This window comes from Poecilia latipinna, unplaced genomic scaffold, assembly GCF_001443285.1.
Source record: "Poecilia latipinna isolate Pla-1442-1.1 unplaced genomic scaffold, P_latipinna-1.0 Scaffold1602, whole genome shotgun sequence".
Lineage (NCBI taxonomy): Eukaryota > Metazoa > Chordata > Actinopteri > Cyprinodontiformes > Poeciliidae > Poecilia > Poecilia latipinna.
Genome location: NW_015114218.1, coordinates 112,999 through 136,670, shown reverse-complemented (window position 1 = coordinate 136,670; position 23,672 = coordinate 112,999). Strand labels below are relative to the sequence as shown.

At 42.2% G+C, this 23,672-nt stretch overlaps 1 protein-coding gene across 2 annotated transcripts; it reads left to right on the top strand.

Annotated features, from left to right (window-relative positions):
* Window positions 1–2,199: 2,199 nt before the first annotated feature.
* On the top strand, window positions 2,200–23,293 carry LOC106963946 (fibulin-2-like). Of its 2 annotated transcripts, none has more exons than XM_015059143.1 (16): window positions 2,200–2,430; window positions 3,455–5,188; window positions 8,613–8,733; window positions 9,482–9,608; window positions 12,517–12,703; window positions 13,460–13,579; window positions 14,319–14,420; window positions 16,387–16,521; window positions 16,825–16,962; window positions 17,343–17,486; window positions 18,135–18,263; window positions 18,929–19,054; window positions 19,807–19,923; window positions 20,667–20,795; window positions 21,578–21,701; window positions 22,915–23,293. In XM_015059143.1, the coding sequence occupies exons 2-16, from the start codon at window positions 3,565–3,567 to the stop codon at window positions 23,273–23,275; spliced, it is 3,684 nt and encodes a 1,227-aa protein (XP_014914629.1). In that variant the 5' UTR covers window positions 2,200–2,430; window positions 3,455–3,564; the 3' UTR covers window positions 23,276–23,293. The 2 variants fall into 2 exon arrangements, with proteins under 2 accessions (XP_014914629.1, XP_014914628.1); XM_015059142.1 differs by having other exon boundaries at window positions 2,200–2,652.
* Window positions 23,294–23,672: the final 379 nt, after the last annotated feature.

The window sequence follows — 23,672 nt, the reverse complement described above, 5'->3', positions numbered from 1 at the left end:
GAAAAAAGTGAGACACTTATGGTCATAATAGTTATGATTTGGGGTTTTACCTTATGTATTGTGATTTATTTTTCAAATAATGTCTATTAATTGATCACTTTATTATCTGAACATAATGTTGAATGGGTTCACAAAATATGATTTTACACTAATATTTGTAATAGAGTACTAAACAGTTGAAGATATTGTATATCCTACTTTTATTTATTTATAATATCTAACTCGCTTTCAGCATATATCAGAGATCTGATTGCTCCATTTGTAATAATAACATTAATAATAATTTTACTTATAAAGCACTTTCAAACAAACTTAAAAACAGATAAAATACCAAGAAAAGCAGTAAAAACAATAGGCATAAAATATGACAAAGTGGGTCTTTAAAATCTTCTGTCAGAACATGCCTGCCTGATGTCCTGAGGCAGATTGTTCTACAGTGACGGGGTGTGAAAGGAAAACACATGCTCTGCAGTGGGTTTTCCATTGGCTTTAGGAATTTTTAGAAGGCCAATGCTCTGAGAACAGAAAGCACAAGGTGAAACATATGAGCACAGAAGATCCAACAGGTATGAAGGCACCAGACCATTTAGGGCCTTGTAGAATAAGAGGCAGTTATTCTAGTAATCAAGTTCCTCTTCAGTGAAACTAGCTCCCAGTCTTAGTCCTGTCTACTTTTTTGATAAAACTTATAATTAAGATGTTTGCCCAGTCGTTGGATGACTGAGGTAATAGAGTCTATGGCCAGTTGAAAACAGCTTTAGTCACAGTCAAGTACCGTCACTCTTGTGCAAACGTACAAATGCGAACCCATTCTTACACTGGCACACAGACTGGTACTCAACCCTTTGATTAAGTGCCTTGCCAAGGGGAACATCAACGTCAAGGATGCTGGAATCAAACCTACAACATTCAAAAATTCAAGACCACTACTTTTCCCTTTGGGTCACAGATGCCTGGAAAAGCAAAAGAACAAGAATACCTTTAATAGGACTGTAAATTAAAAAAATTGAGTATCAAACAACATATATAACAAAGTAATTCATGTTTCAGGAGACAGGAAAATGGAGAAGAGTCCTCAATGTAAAAGTAATCTTAAAATCAAAATAAATAAGTTGCCTATTGCACCTTTGCAGCATGTCACTGAAGAGGGATTTCAGAACGTCAAAAACTTCTCCAGAGCCAGTCACGATCATTGCAGGATGCTTTAGCTGAGAGAAAAGTTTTTGCCTTCTCCCACTTCCTGCTGGATTCTGTCCCACAGCGTGAAGAGGGACACATTGAGGGGATCTGCTGTCCAGATGGGGAGAAATCACTTGAGCTGTTCATTGAGCCGTTCCATTGCGCGCGCACACACACACACGCACACACACACACACACAGCTCCCTACAACAGCAGAGCACAGCTGATATTCAGCATGAAAGCCGACTGGGATGGCACTGCAAATAGTACAGTCCCAGTAAAAACAAAGCACCACCTGCCCAATTTGGGGTTTAAATGAAAACAAAAAGTAGTTTCTTAGCAGATTCTAAAATTATTTCACTCTAACCTCAAATGAGCAAAAACACACTGTAATTTCCATCTTGTCATGATTAAACAAAAATGAAGGCATAACCAGCTGCTAACTTTTCTTTTGGGGTCAATCTGCACATTTTGGTCCAAAAGACGTTCATCTCTGGGACACAGAACCCGCCTCCTTCCTGGTCTGTGTGATGGTTGGACATTCCCTTCATGTCTATACTTGCATGTAATTGTCTGAACAGATGAACACCTTCAAGGGTCTAGAAATTGTTCCCCAGGATGAACCAGACCGGTGCAGCTGCGCAGTTCTCTTCCTGGTGTCTTGGCTGATTTCTTTTGAACTTCCCAATCGTATCAAACAAGATGGCAGTAAAATACATCCACAGGTGTTCCTCCAATTAACTCAGATGTGTCAGCTAACCTATCAGAGGTTTGTGGAAGGGAGCCCAAAAGATTTGACCCAATTCATACATTTTAAGACACTTGTCCCTAATACTGACCAAATAAACTTGTAAATTCAAGGAAAGCTAAAAAATCAATCAATCATAATGTTTCCTAGCATTTGGGAAATATAAATAATTTGGATAATTCTAACTGATCTAAAACAAGAGAGGTATATTGGTCCGATTTAATTTCAGTGAGAGGAGGGGGGTAGGTGTACATGTCCTTTTTATTTCTTGAATGCAAATATCTGGTTTCAGCTGGTTTCCGTCACTGGAAAGAGACAAAACGTGAAAACGTTCAATAACTTTGGCAGGGGCCTGCGGTAACTGCAGTGTAGCCTGCTCCTCATTACGGGTCTCCACCGGGACAAACTTTCCGTCCCTCCCCCCTTGTCTCCGAGCCTCCTCGGGTTTCCAGAGGCTGGGAGAGGACGCAGCGGCGGCTGTGCGGAAACGGCTCATCACAAGGTAACGACCAGCAGCGTCTCCGGGTCCTCTGGGTTTTCTGGTTCCTTTGCTCTTCGCCCATTTGGAAAAAAAAAAAAAAGAAAAGGAAAAAAAAAACACATCCGACTAACCAGAATCCCAGGATATCCGTGTCTTGTGTTTCATGGGCTGAAAGGAGAACTTTTATTGAACTTTTGGTGCCGTGTTTCATTCTACATGTTGGATCTTTCTGTGCAGCAAACGGTGAGTTGAAAACTCATTGGCTTTGGGGGGAAAGCAACAGGTTGCAATCCAATGTGCGCAGAGTGAGTGAGCATTTTATCCGCCTTTGTTGCCGCTAATTGTCATCTAAATAATGTTGCTGGTGCTCAGTGCTTAGAGCTCAGCTGGATAGTTTGTGGATAGAGACGACCCTTCATTTAACCCTGCTCAAAAAAAAATATAGGAATAGGATATTCGGTTTTTTGCGTGACATTTCAGGATGAACCTGAAATGCATTTTACAGGTGAACACCTTTACACTTTTCAAGCTGTCCAACTGCTGAAGTTTTTGGACAGTTTGCTGTTCTTTAACAAGCTTTACAGCAGGTGCAGAGGAAAAATTGGTCAGAGTATCCTCCAGCAGCGCAACTACAGAGAAAGCTGAGGATATAATCTAAGCCAGTCTGACTGTAAGCAGAAATTGAAGTTTTAAGACTAGCCCGACCAGCAGAGGTAGGCAGAGAGAACCCAAAAGTTGTACTCAAGTAAGAGTAGAACTGCTTTTGCATAATGTTTTTACTCAAGTAAAAGTAAAAATGAGCCATTCAAGAAATTACTCAAGTAAGAGTAAAAAAAAGTATTTGGTAATACTGAATTACTGAGTGACAATAAAATAAAAATACCAATCATTTAATATTTTAAAATTACATCATCAGATTATGTGGAATTGTTAGGGCATAAGTACTAACGGACTTGTTAACACATGTCTTCTCCATTTTGGATTTTTGACAGATGACCCACTTTAAAGCAGGAAATAACTTTCTTTCCTTTACCGTTTCCTACAGAGAAAGGGAGATTCACGTCACCAAAATGCTCTGGCATCTCTGAAGGAATCTTGAGAGTCCAGAGAAGGATCGCCCTCTCTCCGCTGACGGTCCAGCGTCCCCCAGCTGTCATGGCTAAGGCAGAAGTAGCACTGTTGAGGTGCGCCTTGCTGCTTCTCTTCCCGCCCGTCAGCTTGAGCCAGCGCGACTGCTCCAGTGTGGACTGTCCCCCTTTGGAAAACTGCATCAAAGAAGCGCTGGAGAGCGATGGGTGTTGCACTTCGTGCTTGCAGAAAGGATGTAGGTGTGAGGGTTACCAGAGATATGACTGCCCCCGTGCTGGATTCAAGAATGGCATTGTCCCCGAAGGACAGTCCTACTTTGTGGATTATGGCAGCACCGAGTGCTCCTGCCCTGTCGGAGGCGGCCCCATCAGCTGCCGCTACATCGGTTGTCCTGATTTGCCAACAAACTGCATTGAGACTTTGGAGCCTGAGGACGGCTGCCAGCAGTGTGAACGTATTGGATGTGTTCACAGAGGGGAGAAGTACGAGGCAGGGCATTCATTCCACGTTGAAGCTTGTAGGGTCTGCCACTGTCCTGCTGAAGGAGGGAAGCTTATGTGCTACCCAGATCCTGATTGCGATCCCCAATTGACATTGATTACAGATGACAATGCGTCCAATGGACGAGATGGCTTCTTCACCAGCTTCGATCAGCTCTCTGCGTCATATAACCGTCCTTCTAGTGAGATTCTTCCTCATTTTATACCGTCGCCAAGTGACGATGACGAGCCAGAGGAATATGATTACAGCCATGCGGACTTCTCGGAGCCGTATGTGGATTTATTTGCTTTGCCCACCCAGCCGTCTATCTTTTCCAACAAAGTTGCTTCATTAGGCTCTGAGAGATCTGAAAGAACTTCTTCCCTCCTGGGTTTAGAAGTTCCCAAAAGGATGGAACTGAGAGAGCAATATAGAGTTCATCCCCATCTGTCAGAAAAAGTAGTGACACAAGTTCCCTCTGCTGCTGAGCAGAGTACTGCCAGCCCATCCTTAAATGCAACTGCTTCTTGGCAGGATCAACAATACACACAAACTCCTTCAGGTAAAGGTGTAGATTCTCACTCAGGATTGGAATACCCACTTTATGCACACCCAAGTCTGGGAATTGTTGCACTTCCAGTGAACAATCTAAATAATGTTGAGGAGAATTCAGAAGGAGACCTTCATCATCAGAGGAGCACCAAGATGGAGGTTCATTCCCATAATGCATCAGGTGCTGTAACCCCCAAAAGTTCAGTCAGTCAGCTAAACAGAAGTCATTTAATGAGGGGTGCAGAGAATATTCCTGACCAGGACAGAGTAGAGTTTCCCCTCTACACGCTGAAAAACATGGATACTCCAGACGACTCAAACTCAAGAGCGCATTTTCCCGAAGAACTCCATGAACCAGATGGCGCGGACTGGTTTAATCAAGAGGAACGAGAATCTCTTCCAGGAACTGTAGACTCGGTTAAGACGATCCAAAACGAGAAAAGCCGCAACAGTTTCGAGTCCAGCAGTCCATCGCAGGGTAATCCTGAGTATCGGCAAACAACCACGGCTTATTTAATCCCCGCTGCATCCCAGCCACCTGCAGTTATCAGGCCTCTGGAGTCTCAGCTCGGTGGAGATGTTCCTCGCAGTCCCGACAGCGTGGACCTGAAGGCCGAGGGGAACGGAGAAGGAAACGAGGCCCACAGTCCAGAAGGAGGTGAGTTACATGTGCATGAAACATAACAAGAAACCATCAGCTTTATCTGTTAACACCCTTCCCTAATCTATGAACGCGAAAATGCCTGCTAACTGGGGTTAGAAAAAGAGTCATAATATTTGGTACATTAGCTGGGAAAGCAGCCCTGTGAAACATCAAACTGATGAGAAAAGGAACCTTTTGTACCTTTTTGCAGCACAGCAGATTTATTTAAAGAAATAACTGAATCTCGTATTCAGCTGTTTTGTCTCAGTTGGTCTCTGATATAAACCGATACAGACACGGTAAAAACGGATACCGTTCTAAGAATATCGGGGAACGCAACAATAACAGAGAAATGACTGTGTGAAATGCACAGATACGTGCCAACACAAAGTAGAGCGCAGGCGTAAAGTGGGAGGAAAATTCTGCATGGTTCTCAGAATTATTTACAGTGCAAATCTGTAAAGTCTAAGAAATGTAATTGCAGCATACATGCAGCTGTTAGGCTTTTGGCCTGAGACGTTTTAGAGAGTATTGGAGAACAAATAGTATCACAGACTAGAGTCTACTGGGCCGGTGTCATGAACCACAAAAAGACAAGAATGATTCTGTTTTCTAATGGAAAACGTTTTAACTGTTTTTCTTCTTTACTTCCTCCAATCAGCTGCTGGTGTTTTGTGCCTGATCACTTACAGATCAGTCCCTGCAGCGGGAAAAGGACACGGATCTTATTTTTTAAAGGTTTTATTGGCTCTAGTGGCCTTTATGTGATAGGTAATTGACAGGAAAGTGGGTAATGAGAGAAGGGGGAAGACATGTGGCAAAGGCCACCAGGCCGGGAATTGAACCTGCGACCTGCGACCTGCGACCGCGTCGAGAACTAAGGCCTACATATGGGTTTTTGTGCTCAACACCTGTGCTACCACAGCACCTCAGGAAGAAGCTTTTGAAACATTTTATCACGTTTATCAGTCATGGTGAGAAGTGGCTTGTTTTTTTTGTTTGTTTTTGTTTATTTTTGTTTCAGCTTTTTGTCATCAAGAAAATCCATCTTGTCTGAAACTCCAGTTAGTCCCAGTGCAGCCAAACCACTTGTTTCACCACTAATTAGGTGAAATTCCAATTATTACTCTGAGGTCATATCCTAAATTCTTGCAAATGAGAGTTTGTACCTTTTTGCAGAAATGGAAAAAATGAAGATGTTTTTCACCAAGCAACACAGAGCTGTTCTTGGCACTGGCGTCACTGCTGCTTTTAACTCGCAAATGCTTCTTCCACCACCGGGACTCTATTTTTTTTATACTGACAAACTGGCCAACTAATATTGGATTGGATTTATGCTGTACAATGGCTGCTAGAAAAGGACAATGTTATCGACTGCAATACAGAGCCACGACTGGCGTGTCTTCATTTTATTTTTGCTGTAATGTCTCTGCGATATTAAAGTTGTAGTTTGCTCAGTTTAGTTTAGGAGGGACTCCTTTGAAAGCTACCAACAGGCCACGGCAGGATTTGCCTGTTGTGGTGGTAACGGCTGTGTATGGTCCGCCTCTAACGCCAACGTAAGCACGGTGCTCTTTCTCCTGCTGAACACCATTAACGAACCGCAGCGGCCCCACCGCAATGGTGATCACATAATTGCGAGGGGACTTTAACAAGGCCAGCTTGAAGACTGTAGTCGTAAAGTTCTACCAGCGTCTGGAATGTTCTACAAGGGGAGAGGAAGTTTTCAGTCATGTTTACACCAACATCAAGCACGCTTGTAGAGCCACACCTCGGCCAGTCACCAGGAGCTGGAGACATTCAGAGGACTATATCCAGTTCTTCATCAAGAATGTGACTGTGAGGACAAAAAAAACAGCTGAACTTTTCCTAATCAGACAACGTGGATGACCAGCCAGGTTCGGACACTCCTCAGGGCCCGCGACGCTGCCTCCAGCTCAGGTGACAGAGGTTTTACAAAGCTGCTCAATTTGAACTGAAAAGAGGAATGAAGAGATCCAAGATGGACCACAGGGTGTGCATAGAGTTCCCACGTGTCCAGCAACAACACAAAGCAGGCGAGGCGGGGCATACAAGACGTTACAAACTTTAGAGGCTGTGAAGCGTCACCAGCGACCTCAGTGGACCAATGGCAGAGGAGCTAAGTTGCTTCTTTGCCCTCTGTGAAACCCATCAGCAGCACTCTTCTGCTCCAGCCCTCACTCCGCCTCCACTTGGCTGCTTCACCACTCCACTCGCTGTACAGTAGCATGATGTCAGACTGATGCTCCTGCCAGCCCACACAGAGTATTTGGCCAGGTATGCGTGAATTCCAAAAGGAAGTTGTGTTTTTTTGCTGCCGGCTGTCTTCTTCTTTTACTCTTTGTTTCACACAAGTGTCTGATGACATCAAACTGCATGATGCTGAAATCTTTTCCACACTGGCTGGTGGCTGGAGTACGTCGGCGTGGCAGAATGGCACATTTCAATCCCTCGCCTTTCACATACGATTGCTCTAAATCATACGCATCATCCGATTGCACCAAACTGGATAAGATTGACCTTTGTTGGCCTCTAAAAAAGCCAGTAGGATTATATTTGAGTTTGACTCCAGTCCGCCCCCTAGATTACGGCAACATTTATATCTCCACGATAAATCATCCCTGTAGATTTTTCGTGCATCATCAGGGAGCATTGCTGCACGCTTTGCTGTGGCTCGTTAATGACTTTACTTAAGTCCCGCCCACTCAGAGAAGACACTGAAGATTATTGGGTCACTTCTACTGCTTCATCCTGTGTATAATATAAGATTGAAAACAATATCCTCTACGTGTTGATAACCAGATATGATGTTTATCAAACCCCACAAGAAGTCCTCGTCAAGTCTTCAACACAAAACAGGAATTGACAATAAAGCCTGTCTGGAAGTTTGGATTTCGGCCAAATTTTTAAGACTTGCCGCTGGAATCTTACTGAACTGGACTGAAGATTTGCCAAATGCGTCGCTGGGTGATGGAAGCGTTGACGAAGGCGACAGGGTGCTGGAGCCCCGGTGGTCATCGTGAGACAGGTTTGACGCTGAGCTGCAAGGGCAGCTGTAATTGAGTTTATTGACTTTTGTGTAGTACATTTAAGCAACAAGGCGGTTCAAAATGCTTTCCACCCTAAAAACGTAACTGTGAACCAAGTCATAAACGTTACAGCCAGCAGTTTCAGGTAGAATTGGATCTGACCCGTTCTGGCCTGTGGCAAACAGTTGTCGCTTGTCATTGGTGTCTCTGATGCTACATTTCTAACTACCAAGCAGGTCACCTGCTTGCAGGAAGGTTGTCCATTGGATTCTCTGTATTTACTGCACGTCTGTTCCTTGTGGTCGGCTCTTTGCAGCTGCGAAGCTGGTTTTTTATCCGTCAGTCTTTTGTGGGTCGAATGTGACAACTTGCGTGTCTTTGGGGTGCAGATCCAGGGGAATCTTTTGAAGACATGCTGCAGAGCTGCTGTGCTGCCGGGCAGAAACGGGCCAGGGAAAAACGCTACTGCAAAAACATTCCTGCGCTCAGGGACAAGCACTCTGTTTGCAGGTAAGAAGCACTTCAGCTTTTGTGCGATTATTCTTGTTTTTATTTATTCTTATTTCCTTTTATCATTGGACTTGGGCAGGGGGGCAAACATACAGGAAGGAGAAAGCAAACAGAGAGGGGGGAATCATCTCTGTTCTTGAAGCCCAAATTTCTACACCTTTTCTGCTGTTTTTCCTAATTTAACAAACAGGAATACTTAACTCAGCAGGCCATTAGCAGACCTTAATGAGGTGGGAAATGAGTTTAAAACATCAAAACGTGTTGTGGCAGAAAAACATGAAACAAAAGACCAAACCGACCTCAAAACATGCAGAGCAACCGCACTTAGGTTTAGCCTTAAGGGAAGCACAAGGATCTATATCTTATGCATTTTGTTTGCATTTAATGAATGCAGCATTTATTTCTCCATATCTGTTCATGTTGGTTCAGGTAGGTGTTCAACAAGTTCATCTCAATTGAAAGCATCACTTTTATCAAACTTGTTTTCCCTTTTCGTTTACCTAACTCATGGTTTGCTGTTTTACAAGTTTGCACTTTTTGAGTCATTAGAAGTTGAGTTGAAACTTTCTATGCTTCAGTCTAATCAAGAATTCATGCAGGCAAAAACAAAAATGCAGATAGCTGCAGATTATACCGCACCCACCCTTGGTTTTAATTTTTTGACTGATTAGATTTTTTTTTTTATTTCTCTTTGTGTTAATGTTACAATATTCCTTCTTTCAGCATGTTTTAACTCTGTGTGTCTCAGTGTAGTGGAGCAGCAGTGCTGCCTCAGCCAAGTGAAGGAGAGCCGGTGTGATTCAGGAGTGGCGGCTGCCAGAGCGGGACACGCTTGTAAAGCCGATGTGAACGACTCGTGCACAGACGAATACCAGGTACAGAAAACAGACGCAAAGCGAGGAGGAACATGGCCTACAGATCGGACAAACATCCATCCACCTGGTTCTTTGGAGAACAAACGGTGAAGTCATTCAAGAAGGGAAATGGGAGCTCTGCAAATGACAAAAATGAAAAGGGGAAATTGTAATTTGGAACGGTTTGTTCCAAATGATCACACAACAAAGATGCTTATTTTAATCACACTGAGATTTACTTCAACCTTCAGATCTCAGTGCTAGCAGATGTCTGTTTGCATAAACAGGTTAATCTGTTAAAAAAAAAAAAAACATAATAAGTTTCTCATTTCTGCTCGTATCCGTTTGGACTGTAAATACTTCCATATGGAAATACTTAGTCTGCTCCGACTGCACGTCTCTGTTTCTTTAAGTAGAAACCTGGTGGTTTGGCCCAGGAGCCAGATGTTCATTTGTTAAAGCAGCAGAGCCAAACCGGCGAGCCAAGCAATCCACTCACCAGGTTTCAGAGGAAAGCTTCAGGAAATATGAAAGTCAGAGGGTTTTTTTGTATTATTTTTTGTATGGCACAATATCCAGCATGGAACTGCAGCTGAAATCCTTTGCAGTGGGATGAATAAGCCACCGAAACCGTTGTAGCGTTTGTGTTACGCTACAAGTTTTCTGCATGCTTTTTGCTGTGCAGGTCAGAAAGTACAGAGCTATGAAGAGAATGTTACAGGCATGATGATAAAGTTACAGAATCGGAAATATCTGTTCTGATCCAGATATACTTAATTATTTAATTAAGACACGCCATCTTCTAATTTTGGTTTGTCTCATCAAACACATGATTGATCGGTGCCATTACAGATCTTAAAAACATGGCTTCCCTGCAGGAAGCTAAAGGACTCAACCCACAACACTCCCTCTAGTTTCCCCTGGATGATTACCCGCCTATCAACGGCATTGTCCCGCCCCTTCATGTTTTGTTGGAGCCATGTCTTGGGAAATCATGGACCAGATTGTGGCTGCTCACCAACAGGAACTTCACCCAGGGTCCGTTCCTCCCTAGAAGACCTACATCCCTTCTTCTGGTCTGGTCCTCCCTGCTTCACTGGGCTTATACGGCCAAATTATCTTGCCATCCTGGAATTGGTCATATGGTTGCCTTGATCAGACAGAGGTTTTGGTGGCTTTCACTTCCGATACCCAACGGCCTTGATTCCATGTGGCTCCCAATTTTGTGACTGCCTTGCCTGTGTCCAGGGTCTTTACCACTATACTCACTATTGTTGACTGCTCTTTCAAAGTCTCTCCGCAAACGCCTGTCATCTTTTGAAATAGCGCAACATTTGGTGAAACACATATTTCACCTGCATGGCATCCCTAGTAAAGTCCTTTCTGACAGGCCCACAGTTTACATCCAGACTTTGCAACACCCCAGTCGTGAAGATGGCGCTCAGATCCGGGTTTCATCCTCAAACCAATGGCCAAACTGAGAGGATGGAGCAGGAACTTGAGTCCACTTTACACTGCCTGGCTTTTGGAGCTCCCAATCCATATAGGTAGAGTATGTCTCCACAGACGGACTCGGCGATCACATCTATCCGTCATTACATTTGCAAATGCAAACACACTTGGAACAATGTCTCTGCCACTGTCAACTGCAATGCCAAGCTTCCTCCTAGGGCCTCCACGCCGGCCCTGGACATTGACCACCACCCTGCTTACCTGGTCCAGAAAATCTTGGATGTCTGTCGACTGGGCAGAAGGTTTCAGTATTTGGTTGATTGCAAGGAATACAGACCTGAAGAACAGTCCTGGCTTCCGCATTCGTTGGTATTGAATGATGATCTCATCAAAGACTTTGAAACTTTTCGCCCATTTGGTTCTGATTGGCAGCCATTAACGATGGGAGGGTAATGTTAGTTCCTGCTGTGAGTGAGTCCTCCTGTTTCCTGGTAGGATCTCTGCTGGAGAGCGCAGGATGCTTCACTCTGTTCAGCCCCTTGTCCCACCTTTCTAGATCACTAGACTCACACTTCTCGGTCCAAGCTGGATGCAGCTGACCAACCAACTGATCTCAACTATCCTCCCAACGTGTCGTGTGTCTTGACATCTGAAGCCACCTGTGTTGCACATTTCTCTCTTTGTGAATATTGTAAATAAATAATCAATGCCTTTTTAAAAACTCTGTGTTCACTGAGTGGTTCCACATGTGGGTGAAGAGAATCCCAAAAACCATCTTAAGCAGCAACATGGAAACTGCTCTGTTTATTTGAAGACTGGTGAACCCAAATGCAGGGTTCTGCTGGATCAAAGCCTGTTCAGAAGGACACACTGAAAATTAAAAAATGTAAACGCCTCCCACATTGTAATTAGAAGAAATTAATGGTTGACAAATTCTTGACAAACTGCACAACTTAAGACAATGCCAGGCTGTATAATCTGTTGCTGCTGTAGAAATGGATGTTCCCAGAAAATATCAGCTACTGCTTGATGTGATTGTGAGCTACGTGTGCCTGGAAAATCAAACAGACCGTCGATTCACATTTGCTTTCAGTCTATATTCAAAATATTCGCTTTTAAGAACTTGGCCAAGTTAAAGTCCAGACCTAAATCCAATTAGAAATCTGTGACTAAACCTAAAAATGAATCTTCAGGGATTCTCTTCATCCCATCAGACCGAGTTTGAACTTTGCTGGAAGAAGAATGGCCAGACATTTACCTGGAGATGTGCAAGCTGAGGGGCACGTACTTTATGGAACCACTTTTTGTGGTGCATGTATTTTTGCTTGTAACTGTCACTATAGAAACTGAAGCTGCTGAGATTGGGGGAGGGAAACATTTATTTCACTGCAAGAACTTCTTGTCACAACTGTTTATGGCGATGATTTTAACCAGTCCTGGTGATTTGTAGCTTCCCTGCTTGTTTGTCCATGGACAGGTGTGCTGCAGCTGCTGTGCTATTGGCTTGTCGATGCACAGTGAAGGACAAGGTTGCAATGCCCACAAGTACTTGAGCTATCCTTGTGGCCACATCTTCCTTTCCTGCTGTGAGGATGATGAAGGTCAAAGCCAGTCGCCACTGTGGACTCAGGAGGAATCCAGACCTACCGCCGTACCCAGACCAGGTAGTAACTACAACCTGTAGAAGACCTTCTGTTACACTGTTGTGTATTTGCCTTTTGTTTCGGTGTTGTTGAAGACATCATACCATGCTCAAATATATACTCACAGTATGCAGACATTTCACTTACCTGGATGCTGTAAGCTTAAAAATTAGTAGGACATTTTACAGTGACCTGTTTGTTTAACAGTTATATGACCACTTGGGGGCACTAATAGGCCCTCAAATGTCATTCTCAGAAATCAGTTGAGTCTTTTTAAAATAAGAAATGAAATGGTAACGTCACATCAACAAAGCTGACAATTAGTCTGCCAAATAGGAAACATAAAATAATCTATTTGTTGTCTATTCCCACTGGTCTTAGCAGGGCCATGAAGCCGACCTTATCTACCTCAGCAAACGTCTAAAAATCAACCACTGTCCTCTTCCGCTCTGCAGTGAGAGAGATCCCACCAGGTCATGTCTGCACGTTCACAGTTAATAGTCACCCCACTTTTGCCAACTCAGCGACGTTCAAACAACAACAAAAATTGGTATTGGTCAAAATTTGAATTGGTTGCTCCAGCATTTTAAAGATCAGTAACCGGTGATCGGCCAGAAAACTGCAATCGATGCACCCCTAATTTTGATCCAAGGTCTTAACATAGTCAGTAACTGCCTATCAAAAATGACTAAAACCAAACCATATTGTTGCGCAACACAATGTTGTCCCAACTTAAATGTGAATGTAATTACTGTAACTTTATCTGTTGTTGTGCAGTGAGTCCAGCGACAGACAGCCAGGTGGAAGATCTGACCAGTTCCACCAGTACAACCACCACCACCACCACTCACACCACTGTGACCTCCACAAGCCCCGCCCACCTTCATCCATGTGCAGGTAATCCAAAAATATGAATGTAATGCATTTGTCCACACTGTACTACACCATCCAAAAGCACTTGTCAGACTGAATTATTCAATCTGACAAGTGCACTGTGGGAAAACATTTATTCTTAATAAAATTACCACTGATACAAGCTAAGTGCTTTACAAAAAAAAACAAAAAAAAAAACAGCTGAAGGACAATCAGGACAATCTTGAGAAAAGCATTCTCTCCTAACTGATTTTCCTTGTACTTATTGAAAACACTTTATAGTTTTAGATCATTAGACATTTTTTAAATCGGACAAAAAAAAAAGCAGCAACCAACAGTAAGAGAAATCCACTAAATGTATTAAAAAAGGTTTTAAAAGATACAATCTCTGAGTAAGGCTGTCTGCTTGCAGCATACCGGCATATCGCATTTTCAGATTTTATACAAACAAATGAGATGAATTATGTCGTGTTGGTTTGGCTCCTAAAATCTGAGTGAAATGCATAAACAATCGTAATTGCTAATGTACAACTCTACAATTACAAAATGCATAAAGGTTCAGTTGTGCTCTTCTATGTCAACTGAATGTCCAGACAGATGTGTGACTCTGACGCCTCAGAGACAAATTAAAAAGGGACGTAGGGCGCATGGCATCCTAGAGAAACAATAAACAGATATTGTAATGATTGGAGTAAACATCTGGGCTAACGGTGCAGTTGTAGTGAATCCAGAGACGACTGACTGCGCTGCTGTTCTCTTTGAGGTGAGAGTGGCTGCAGTCAGCGTTGTGCTGCAGTGGCAGGCCAGGCTCGCTGCTCCTGCTTCCCGGGGTTCTCACTGATGACCGACAGGCGGACATGTAAAGGTAAGGGGTCCAACTTCCTGCCAGGTCAGAAACTGTCATCACTAAAACCTAAATATCACTGAGTTAATATTGTGGTTACAGATGAGCAATAAAGCAGCGATCAAAGATCTTTTATTAACTGAACAGAGTCTGTGGCAGCTTCAGCTGTAATAAGAAAAGCTACACATAAACCGTCTTTGAACTTGGCGAGAAGGCTAAAATCCTAAATCTGGTCTGGAAGCTTTGACCTTTTATATCATAAGCATTTTTAATGTTTTTGAAACATTATAAACATTGTGATGCCACAAGACGAGATGTTATGTTTCAATTGTTGATTGTGTTTTCTGACTGTGTTTTTATGATGTAAAGCACTTTGAAATGCCTTGTTGTTGAAATGTACTAAACAAATAAACTTGATTGATTGATTGAGAGCTTACAATGAGTCGGTTACCTTGGTGATAACTAGGCATCGGAGGAAAAATGATCAGCAGTGTTTTTCTTTCCATTGCCACTTGTATACTATTTCAAAATAACATGCTATCCTTATTTTTTTTGTGCTTCTGAATAACCAAGCTCATACTTAAGTCAAGCTAACACTAAGGCTACAACATACATGAGGCCAGTAGGTGAGCAGTAGTTTCACTCAATAGTTGTTTTAGCTCTTCTTTAACCAAGAATCGTCTCATTTGTCTAAGAGGATAATGTTGTTTTTCCTGATGCTCCTTTTGCAGCATCGTCTTACCGCATCATTGCTCACATTTTTTAAATATTTGGCAAAATTTACGCAGCCGGGTCTTATCCATGGCGGTTAAAGAACAGCAAACTAAAGTTAAAGAAGCTGATTTAAATTATATATATATATATATATATTATAATATGTATATATAATGGTTACCCTATATTTTTATTTCTTTTTTTTTTTGACAGATAGTTACTAACCAGGTAAAAAGACACATAAGGGGGTAAAACTAATGTAACAAGAGAACCAGCTACATAATACGCTTTGAACCTGAATGTTGGAACATTCCCCAAAGAAGAACTTTACACTAATGTTTCTTTTTATTATTCCCTATGGAAGGACCCACATAAATACATTTGCTGCACAAGTTAGAAAGATGATTTGTGAATTTGCAACAAGTGGAGAAGAAAAAAAGAAGAACTTGGCCTCAATATTAATGAGAATGGAGGAAAGAGCTAAATTATGCTTGTCTGGAATTTGGCTTCATAGCAGAAATTCCTGACTGAACTAAAAATCCAGTTTGCTGCACTTCCAGTCGCCGATGGAGCCAGGAGAAGGATAGATGGACGAGTCGGGAATGTTTTCTTTATTCGATGACGTTGTGTGCAGGTGTGGCCCAGCATGATCCAGTGTACATGCGGGAAATGCAGTCCTGGAGGAGTTTATTCAGTAACTCCCATATCAATTTATTTAGCAAACAGAGGGAGCGCTTTCTTTGCCTAAGTGTTTCCATGTGTAACTGTGTGTGGGCAGGATTGAGTTTAGACTGGAATGAAACAAATCAAATGGTGGGATGGAGTCTGGTTTGGAAGTGGATGTCTGAGGGTTTCCACACAGATTTAGGTCGACTTTAAAGTCAGCTGTGGGAAACTTGTCACTGAGGTTCTGTCATGCACAGGCTGCTTGAATTATGACACCTGCAGCGTCTGCAAGCAACTGTGATTTACTTATCACAAGAGTCCCACTGCCCTGTGTAAACACGAAGCGATGGATCGCTCCGTTTCTTGGGGAATCATCAGGATTTGAACTTAAATGGACTCTTAGAATCTTAATGTGCATCTGTTTGCAGTTGACACTCACTGAAAAGCGTATTTGTTCTGTGTACGATTGAGCAGACGGGCGGTTAAGTTTATTTCTTTTCTTTGTTTTTTCATTTTGCAGCATTTCCAACATAATTTCCATACATATCTGGTCGGTCGTATCTGGACCGAAATAAATAAATTAATTAATTAATTACTTCTTTCACAGATGTGGACGAGTGCCAGAGCAACACACACAGCTGCCGGCCCAACCAGCGCTGTGTGAACACACTGGGCTCGTTTCTATGTGAGCTCCAAGTCCGCTGTCCTACAGGATACCAGATGAAGAGCGGAGTTTGCCAAGGTAGAGTCAGAAAAAACATTAAGTTCTGATTTACTTGGGAGAAGAAAAAAAAAAACATTAAAAATGCTGTTTTGATGCCAATTATGTTTTCAGGTCAACATTTAGCTAAGGTAAGATCGATGATAAACGTCATAGAAAGACCGGTCCATGCTAGTTCTGTGCTTGAACCACAGTGCCACCTGCTGGTGGAGGGGCATTATGACAACTCAGACTGATAGAGGACCAAGTCTTCGTGATATTTTTTTTTTTCCATCACCTTATTGATCTTATATCCGTCTGTTTTGTTTTGTTTTTTTCTCTCAGACATTGATGAGTGCATTGTGAACACCCACAGCTGTGGCGAGAGCTCGGTGTGTGAGAACACTGCTGGCTCCTTCAGGTGTAACTCCAAACTGAAGTGTGTCAGCGGATTTATGCTGGACTCTCATGACAACTGTATCGGTAAGAAACTGTCAGCTCTTCTGTCTAAAGGGGATCATGAGCTGCTGGACTTAATCGATACACTTTCATTTTGTTGGCACAGTCGCAATCTGCTGCCTTTGTGTCCTAGATGGAGCCACGGTGGAAGGAAATAAATGATTTTATCCAAAACAGATGGAAAATTGAGAGTGGGAACTGAATCTATATCATACCTCCATCAAAGTCTTCCTATAACTAAATAAAAAATAATAATTTAGTCGTTAGTTGTATAAGGGAACTAAATTTATCCGTACTAGTTTGGGACGTCTCAATGGGAGGGGAGGGAGACGGTCAGGAATAATCCCTGACTGATTCTTCTCAGCCTCTGCTCTGCGTTTCCTGCTGTCCTTGTGTTTCTGCAGACATTAATGAGTGCAGCATCCTCAGTGAGCCGTGCACTGCAGGTTCCGTCTGCATCAACACGGTGGGCTCCTACACGTGTCAGCAGAAGACACTGATGTGCAACAAGGGCTACCACTCCAGCTCCAACGGAACCAAGTGTGTCGGTGAGTTCTGCTGGTTCAGATACAGCTTTTTACAGCTCTGGACAAAAATTAAGAAACCCACTTAAAATGATCAGGTTCTATGACTTGACTTTTCATGGGTGGATGTTTGAGTAAAATGAACATTGTTCTTTTATTCTTTGAACTACTGGCAACATGTCTGCGAAATTCACTCTCATTGAAAAGATTCATCATTTTTCTACCAGACACCTTAACCCCTGAACTGTCATGCACCCAGATACTTAGAAGTAATTCACTAGCAAGGACCACGCCACAAAGATGTACGTTTAAAGATTTATCGATGAATGGATGAGGGATGAAAGAGAGACAGATGAAGGGAAGAAAGGACGAGGGGATGAATGATCTTGATTTGGTCTTCTGGGGAGAATGATGGAGGACTTGGGAAGTGAAGACTGTGTGGGAGTTTGGACTTTGGGAAACGGTTCCTCTTATTTTCCCCGAGCTAACCAAGGATCCCCCAGACTAAACCTGCAGCGAAAAGCAAAGCATGATTATGAATGAAGGAGGATTAAATGATACTTGTACATAAATGTTTTGTGGGTGACAGTTAAGGTGTTGACAGGTCATTGATAGATTACTGTTGAGGTGGCCTACAGATCAGCTGCTTTCCGTTTGTCTGTGCGTGTTTAGACACGGATGAATGTCAGATGGGGACCCATCGTTGTGGAACTGGGCAGATCTGTCAGAACCTTCCCGGTAGCTACCGCTGTGACTGCCAGACTGGTTACCAGTACGACGCCTTCCGCAAAGTCTGCACAGGTAGGAGCCGCTGAGTGGAGACTGCAGCTGCAGCACATGTCCTGCTTTGGTGTTGATGTTGACACTCGGGTAGTAACTAGTTATATTTACTTGAGTAATTTTCTTTTTCTTAAATGTACTTTTAGGAGTATTTTTTATCACGCTGCAATTTTTACATAAGTAATTTTATTATGAAGTATCGCTACTGTTACTTGAATAAAATTTCTGGATTCTCGACCCACTGAATGAAAACCAAACATGTTTTAACCAAAAATTCACCAGACACAGACGCACATTATTTAAATTAGCTTAAAACATTTTCAACCTAAGGAAACCCAAAACATTGCATTCAGCCATTGACTTCTCCTGGACTCATAAGCCGTATATTAATGTCATGTAAGACCGATAAACTTGTTACAATTCAAATTCAAACTGCAGGTCAGATTTTTGGTTTGAATTTTAAAACCGTGTTTCATTTTCCTTCTTTAGTTTGCGACTTTGTGTCGCCGCTGTCCGTCTGTCGCATGTTCTCCAACACGTTAAAAACAAACTAGTTGTTTCAAGGGACTCTAAACTCGCTGGGAACCTGTGATGATTCCTGCCGAGGTTAAAATTGTGACAAAAAATATCACCAGTCTGCAGTCTGATGTAAACGGCAGTCTAAACTCCTTCTCACGTACCTGCAGATATAAACGAATGCTGGCGGTTTCCTGGGAGGCTGTGCGCTCAGACCTGTGAAAACACCAAAGGCTCGTATCGCTGCTCATGCACAACTGGATTCTCTCTCGCTGTGGATGGAAACAACTGTGAAGGCAAGACGTTTTCCATGCTTTTATTTCACCACATCATGTATGGAGAAGGAGTCTGAATGAGTGCGTGTGAGGCATAGAAGTACTGTAACTCGTAAGTTGGTTGTATGAAAAGTCAAATGCTCTGTACGTGCTGTGATGGGTTTTTATCGTGCAAGTTGCTTTTTACGCTCGAGTCGGATTTAATTTGGAAATCTTCCAGGAGCGTCAGACAATACGTTTATATGACGTGTTCCTGCTGAGGTTCTGTGTGTTTTTAAAGGCTACGCTTCACAGAGCGAAAAATCTAGGCTAATACAGCGGCTACTGAAGGAGGTGAAGCAAACTGGACGCTTCGGTTCATTAATGATTAGCGGGGTTCTGTTAAAAGCTTCCTTCATGAGCACAAGACACACTCTGAAAGCATTTTGTGTTTGTTGGTGTTAATTGTGGACTATCGCCATGCTTGATGTTTTACCATGGAAATCTTTTCTTTTAAAATGGATTTTTGGCACTGCTGGCCTTTACTGAACAGAAAACTTAAAGGAAATGGGCTCATTTATTTGAATAAATATACATACAAAAAAATAAACAGGAATTCTGTGTAACTGAGTTCCTTCTTCAAACAGGAAACGGATGCTGAAGCATGTTAAAGCATCTGTGATGCATTTTGGATGCTAGTTAATCAGACGTCTCGACAAGTGTAGAACTGTAAATAAACTTGACTGTGTTCGTCCTGAGTGTGTTATCCTAACTGTGCCTCCGTGTGTGAGCAGATGTTAATGAGTGCGACAGCAACCCCTGCAGCCAGGAGTGCGTCAACATATACGGCTCCTACCAGTGCTACTGCCGTGAAGGCTATTACCTGAAAGAGGACCGACACACCTGTGAAGGTAACGTCTCCACCACGCTGTGTGTGTAGAAGAGACTCCAACTAAATCCAGTTGGTGCTGCTCATCCTCATACACCAGATCAAGATTGATTTCTGCTGGTCTTTGTCTGAAATGCCAGCCCTCAGAAATGGCAGTAATGGTCCTGTCTGGTGGGCTTACATCACGAGGGTTTTCTGATCCTGTTCTTGGCTTTGAGTAATGACATTGTGTTTAAAATGCTCCAATTTTACTATGAAATACTGTAGCAATAGACATCACTTGATCCTAAGCACCAATAAGGAATCTGGAAGAAGGACCACACTGTAAAAACACAAAATCCTACAAAGTAATCTTTGGTCCCGTTTCTAGCTTCAAATATCTTAGTTTTGTCTTATTTCATGTGTATTAACTTCCAAGTAATTTTTCAGCAAGTTATATGAGCTTGTTTTCAGTAAATAATACCTTAATATTGATGAAAAAGTTCTAGTTCTATTGGCAGATTATTTCTCTTTTAAAAAGAAATAATCTACGAATGGAGCTAGAACTTTTTCATCAGTGCTCAGGAATAATTTACTCAAAACAAGCACATATGTCTTGCTGAAAACGTACTTCTAAGGTAGTTGTCTCCTGTTTCAAGTGCACTGAGATATTTACACTACATACTAGACCAAAAATACTGTGAAATATTGTCCAGGTTGCTCTAGGTGTTCTTATGGGTCTTGAAATAAACTTGAACAAATACCAACTTGTGTGTGTTTCCACAGATATTGACGAGTGTTCCCAGGCCATCGGGAACCTCTGCGTCTTCCAGTGCGTAAACGTTGTAGGCAGCTATCGATGTGCCTGTCCTCCTCAGGGGTATGTTGCAACAGTCAATGGACGCTCCTGTAAAGGTTAGTCCCACTGTGGCCTCATGCCTCTGAGGTTGATGTGATGGACGCTGCACAAGTGTTTTTGTTCTGAGAACAGTGGAGGACCCAGGTGAACAGCTGAGGAAGCACCACTTGCATCAACAGAAACTACTGTCACATAAATTTATTGTTCTTCTTTGTAAACTAGCGTTAGCAGAAGTAATCGATGTGATCTAAAGTATTTCTTTGTTACATTGTTCTTACATTAGAGATTAGTTTTCATGCGACTTAACTGAAAACCGTGACTCAAGGTTTATAGTTGCTAGAGGAATGTCATCCAAACCTCAGAGTTTTAAGAAGTTTCAGAGTTGAGAAGAACAGAAACTACCTTTCTTCACTTCTCATACTGAGCAAACCTCTGGGATCATAATTCAATTATAATATTTAATCCAAAGTCTGCAATTTGATTCATTTATTTTCACAAATAAGGAAAAGTAAATGCATGTATGGTGAGTCCATTGATCCATTCGTTTGTTTCATATTTAAAATTGGACCACTGCAGAAATATCTGCCATAAACTCAGAGGGAAGTAAACTTTTTTTTATTTTTTTATTTTTTGCTGTATTAAATATAAAGGGTTAAAAGAAAAAGGCTCTGGAAGCGTACGTTTGGAAAAATATGACAATTTGCCTATAAAAATGTATTTACCTATAAAATCATTATCCTTTCTCCCATTATACAACCTACTTACAGATACAAAGTTATTTAATGAACCTGTAATTGTCCTTTTTTTTTTTCCTGACATCTGGTGATTCTGTTTACAGATATTGATGAATGCATGACTGGATCTCACAACTGTTCCTTCTCTCAGACCTGCTATAACTTGCAGGGCAGCTTTAAGTGTCTCTCCTTTGATTGTCCTCAAAACTACAAGAAGGTGTCGGATACGTGAGTCTCATCATCCAAGCTTTTCTTCAAATCCTTCTGAAAATGTTTATCTCCAACCTTGATTTTTTTTGTCTTAGGTTGATTTAATACACAACATTTTAAGGCATGAACTGGGCGAACATTAAATTTGATAATTTATTTTGTTTAGTCCAACAAGTTGGATGAAAGTCTTATCACAACAACTGCATATGGTGAGGTGACTATAGTCGAAACAATGACCATTCAAAGGGTTTTTTCAGACCGTACTATGTTGTTGAGAGTTTGAGATGGAAAATCTGTGAAAAGATTCCTCTCCTCCTCCTCCTCCCTGAGCTGCTATTGACCTGTTGCAGCGTGACGTCACTAGCGTAAGATCCCACCCCTCACCTCCCTGCTGGCGGGCAAAAAGCTGCTCACCAACAGTTACTAGCATTGGGTTTTGGCCAAGTTGCCAACATAACATGCAAAATCTTAAAAGTACGTCTGACATATAAGAGAAAAAGGAACACAGAGTTTTTCTACACTACGACAATTAGATAATATCAGGAAAAAGTTTTACCTAAAGAAAAAAGTGAAGGAGAGGGAAATAGGTCAGTCATGCTAGCTTGACTTTGACAACCTTACCATGTAGATGTGCTGTGGAATTTGGTATGTTTCGATTCAGCTGAAAATGAAAAAGAAAGGCCATCAATAAATTACTGGACATGTCATTCATTTAAATTAGCTAATCTACAGTGATCACTTATTAATAATCACAAAAAAAACATCAATTCTGAAAACATAAAACTCCAATGGGTTGCATGTTCTGTTTGTGTGGGAAATGTTTCTTGGTGTTGAATCCTGCCACATTAGCGGCGGCGTTGTCAGTTGCAGTGATAACTAGTCTGTGTGTAGCACAGCCGACGGAGAGGGAGGAAAAGAATACCAGTGGTTCTGAGTTGTTCCACAGTTTTTCTGCATCGGCCACAACAGGGCGCGGTGTAAAACACGTGACCCATTAACAAGGCCTCAGTCGTCAACGCAGTCACCACGGGTTCGAGTCCCACCCTGTTGACATGTCTTCTCCCTGTCTAACAACCTGCCTTCCTGTCATTTCGGCTACAGCCAAAATGAGCAGGTCACTCTTGGAAAAGAGGTTCTTAATCTGAATGAATAATTTTCCTGGCTAAATAAAACACATATTCACTACAACAGTTGCTTCTACATTTCATTTCTCGTACTGTATTATTTTCAGACACTGCGAGCGGATCGGTTGTCCTCCCAACTCCATAGACTGTCAGAACTCTCCCTTGCGGATCACGTACCACCAGCTGAACTTCAAGACCAACGCCATCACTCCGGCTCAGATCTTCCGGATTGGACCGTCGCCTGTCTACTCTGGTGACAACATTGTCATCAGCATCGTCAAAGGCAACGAAGGGGGCTACTTTAGCGCCCGCAAGCTGAACAGTTTCACAGGTGCCGTTTATTTGCAGAGGAAAGTCGGCGACCCCAAGGACTTCCTGATAGATGTGGAGATGAAGTTGTTGAGGAAGGGAACGTTTACCTCTTTCCTGTCCCGGCTCTACATCTTCATTACATCCAATAAGATGTAACACCAAAGACAGAAAAACGAATAACTCATAAGGTGCTAAATGCTTTTCTTTTTGAAACTTAAAAATATCTGGCTTTTCAAGATGTGGATATCTTGACATCTCGACTAAATTGCATACGGTAGTTCAGTTTGACTCATCTATGGCTGGTCACATATTATTCAAACATACTACATTTGTAGATGCGATGGACGGAAGATCTTGAGAATTTTTTGTAACAATTGAACCAAAATGAAAATGTAGGTATAGAAAATTTAGTGTGATATTTTGTGAAGGAACTTAAATACACTAAAGATCTGCTGTTGTTGTATCAACCATCTTCTGGTTCTGCTCTGCATCACCAGAACCAGAACCAAACATGGAGACGCAGCATTCAGCTTCTATGCACCACAAACCTGGA